Consider the following 3,666-nt stretch of genomic DNA (forward strand, 5'->3'; position numbering starts at 1 on the left):
TCTCTCATTGGTTGAAAAAATACGACACTACGACGGTTATGGTTCATTGTAGATGCAGACCATAACTCCTTATGACATATGACTTCTGACTTATGATTCAACGACCCGCGGTTACGACGGACGACTCATTATAGACCGTCCTTTATGGACACTGAGCTTATAAAGACTTGATCTAATTCCGAGGCATAACCACGGTCGGTGGGCCCTGTATGTTCACGCGGCATTATGATCTGTATCCTTGACCGGGAGGATACATAATTTGCAGATCGGGCGCACGTACTCCGAGGCGGCGGTTTTAATGGTGACTACTCGAGTTAGACCGTCAGAGCCGGAATGGAGTCGAACGACTCGACCAAGCTCCCACTTGCAGGGAGGTAACAACGGGTTGCGTAATAAGGCGAGTTGTCCAATTGTCACCGGAGGTTGAAGTTTGAGCCACTTGTTACGCTGTTGCAGCGTATTCACATAATCCGTCGTCCAAAGTTTCCAAAATCGTTCGGTTATATGGCGAACGATTTGCCAGCGTGATAGCCGATTTTCGGCGAGATTGAGCACTGACGGCTCTGGAGGAACAGTGATGGTAGAACCGACCAAAAAATGTCCTGGAGACAGGTATTGAGTATCATCAGGATCGTCAGAGATAGGAGCAATCGGGCGTGAGTTAAGACACGCCTCGATTTGACACAAGAGGGTCGAACACTCCTCGAATGACAACGTGTGACTTCCTAACACGCGACGCAGGTGATGCTTCACGCTGCGGACTCCAGCCTCCCAGAGCCCACCGAAGTGAGGAGCGGACGGCGGAATAAAGTTCCATGTGATACCGTCGCTCGCGGTGCTATTCAGAAAATTCGGATCGCGCAACGCACCTCGATAGGCCGTCGCTAACTCCTTATCGGCTCCAACGAAGGTTGTGTCGTTATCCGAGTACATGGATTGGGGAAGGCCCCGGCGCGAGCAAAATCGAGCAAAAGCACTTATGAACGCAGGAGTGGAATAATCGCCTACCAGTTCTAAATGAATGGCGCGGGTAGCTAGGCAAACAAAGAGCGCGATGTAAGCCTTTCGAGATGCTATGCCTCGTCCTGCGGAGGCGCGAACCTTTAGAGGCCCAGCATAATCGATGCCGCTATGGGCAAAGCAGCGAGACGAAGGCGACACGTGACTGGATGGGAGATCACCCATGAGCTGAGTCGGAATAGAGGCTCGCTCACGAGCGCAAACGACGCATTCGCGAAGAATGGACTTTGCAAGGTTGCGAGAGCGCAGTATCCAATACTCCCTGCGAAGGGAACTCAACGTGAGTTGGAGACCAGAGTGAAGGAAGCGCAAATGAACCTGAGCAACTATGAGACGTACGAGAGGATGTGGGGCGAGGAGGATCGGATGTTTCATGTCGTATGGCAACGGTGCATTTCTCAGCCGACCCCCCACACGCATTACCTGGTCGCGGTCAAGGAAAGGATTGAGCACGACAATTGAACTCTTTGACGGTAGCGATCGACCCTTTGAAAGAGATTGCAGATCATCAGCGAAAAGCTCTTCTTGAATGCGTCTGATCCAGAAGATCTTCGCTCGGGTGTACTCAGTGGACGTGAGCGCTCTCGAGTCAATGACAGGATCATGACGATCGAGGTTGGCTCGACGGCAAGCGGAAACGAACCGAAGAACGTAAGCGGTGACGCGAATCAAACGTGCCCAGGAGGAATATCGAACAGCGATGTCCCATTTGATGGGAGCTGCTGCTACATGATGAGCACGGAGTGCCTTTTCCTCCAGAGCATCGTCAGCTTGAAGAGGAGTCGGATCCTTAGGCCAATCGTTAGAAGACGATTGCAACCAGTGGGGTCCATGCCACCACAAATCGTGAGTCAACAGCTCGAGGCCCAGTAGTCCACGAGAAGCACAGTCGGAAGGATTGTGCGACGTGGGCACGTAACGCCAAGTGGCGTCCGGCAAATTCGATTGAGTCTGCGCGACGCGGTTGGACACGAATGTCTTCCACCGAGATGGGTGCGACCGCAGCCATGAAAGGGTAACGGTTGAATCCGTCCAGCAGAAGCATGGAGCGGACTGCAGCTTCAAGACGCCTCTCACGAACTTCATTAGGCGGCTCAGAAGGAGCGCAGCAGAAAGCTCGAGACGCGGAATTGTGAGAGAGGCGATAGGCGCGACTTTAGACTTGCCGGCTATCAGCGAGACGGTGATTTCACCGGAAGGAGACACAGTCTTCAAATATACGGACGCGGCGTACGCCAGCATGGAGACATCGGCGAAACCGTGCAACTCAGAGATGGAGTCTGGTAGACTGCCAGTCCAACGAGGAAGAGCGACCTCGTTTAGGTGAGGAAGATTTATGTAAATGCGATGCCATTGGGAAAGTAATGGCTCAGAAAGCGATTGTTCCCAATCGAGTTGCGAACGCCACAGGTTCTGCATAAAAATCTTCGCGGCAGCGGTGACGGGTGTGACCCAACCCAGCGGATCGTACAATTTAGCGATAGTGGACAGAATCGTGCGCTTGCTGGTCGGCTCAGCGCTATCAAGAACAACCTTAAAGTGAAAAGCATCGCGTGATGGATTCCACGCGATGCCGAGCACCTTGACCTTATCGTCAAGTGCGAGAGGCAAATCACAAGCCAACCGGTGATTGGCAGGGTCGATATCTTCGAGAAGCTCCGGAGAGTTACTAGCCCACTTCCGCAGCTCGAACCGACCACAATGCAGCAACGCGACGAGCTGACGCCGTCGCTCACGCAACGAATCGAGCTGGTGGTCGCCGAAGAGAATATCGTCGACATAGATTTGATCCTGCAGAATGGGCACGGCAAGTGGAAAGCGATACCCGTCGTCTTCGGCGAGGCACTTCAGCGTGCGAAGCGCGAGATACGGAGCACACTTCATCCCGTATGTAACCGTCATAAGCTGATAGTCAAGAGGAGCAGCGGACAAGTCCGGCTGCCACAAAATTCGTTGAAAGTCCCTATCACGCTCGTCGATTAAAATCTGGCGGTACATCTTAGCGATGTCCGCAGAATACATGAATTGGAACAATCGCCACTGCAGCAGAATGGCGGGCAAGTCCGTCTGCAACTTCGGGCCCGCGAGCAGGTGATCGTTCAAGGAGGACCCGTTACTCGTGATGCAAGACGTGTTACAAACGACGCGCAAACGAGAAGTCGCACTATCACTTCGAAATACCGAATGATGAGGGATATAGAAAATTTGATTCGACGCCGCGTGCTGCTCCGGAACTTGGCGCATATGCCCGAGGTCTTCGTACTCGCGCATGAATGCTGTGTATTCGCGTTTCAAATCCGGCTGCGACGCGAAACGACGTAAAAGAGAGTTAAGTAGGCGCTCCGCGGATCGCCTAGATTGCCCAACGTCAATCGGATGACCCGCACGGAATGGCAGACGAACAATGTACCGTCCATCTGACGATCGAGAGTGTGAGCTGCGAAAGTGCCGCTCGCATTGCTCTTCCTCCGGAGAAGGCACGTGTCATGAGTGCGATGCACCGCACATCAGACGACGACCTCGCACGCGGCAAGGTGTCAGATAACCCCTGCCGCATGCGACGAAAACGAATACCCGGAACAAAGTACGAAACCATCGAAGCCGCGCATACAGTTGCTAAGGGAAAAACCGCTTACTAACCAATAA

At 53.1% G+C, this 3,666-nt stretch overlaps 1 protein-coding gene across 1 annotated transcript; it reads right to left on the reverse strand.

Annotated features, from left to right (window-relative positions):
• Positions 1 to 213: 213 nt before the first annotated feature.
• LOC105570862 lies at positions 214 to 3,291 on the reverse strand. Its single transcript, XM_012028312.1, has one exon. It carries the CDS (start codon positions 3,289 to 3,291, stop codon positions 214 to 216), a length of 3,078 nt encoding a protein of 1,025 aa, XP_011883702.1.
• Between the last annotated feature and the right edge of the window lie 375 nt (positions 3,292 to 3,666).

The sequence above is a fragment of the Vollenhovia emeryi genome, unplaced genomic scaffold (assembly GCF_000949405.1).
Source record: "Vollenhovia emeryi isolate VEMERY1.0 unplaced genomic scaffold, V.emery_V1.0 DF941677.1, whole genome shotgun sequence".
NCBI lineage: Eukaryota > Metazoa > Arthropoda > Insecta > Hymenoptera > Formicidae > Vollenhovia > Vollenhovia emeryi.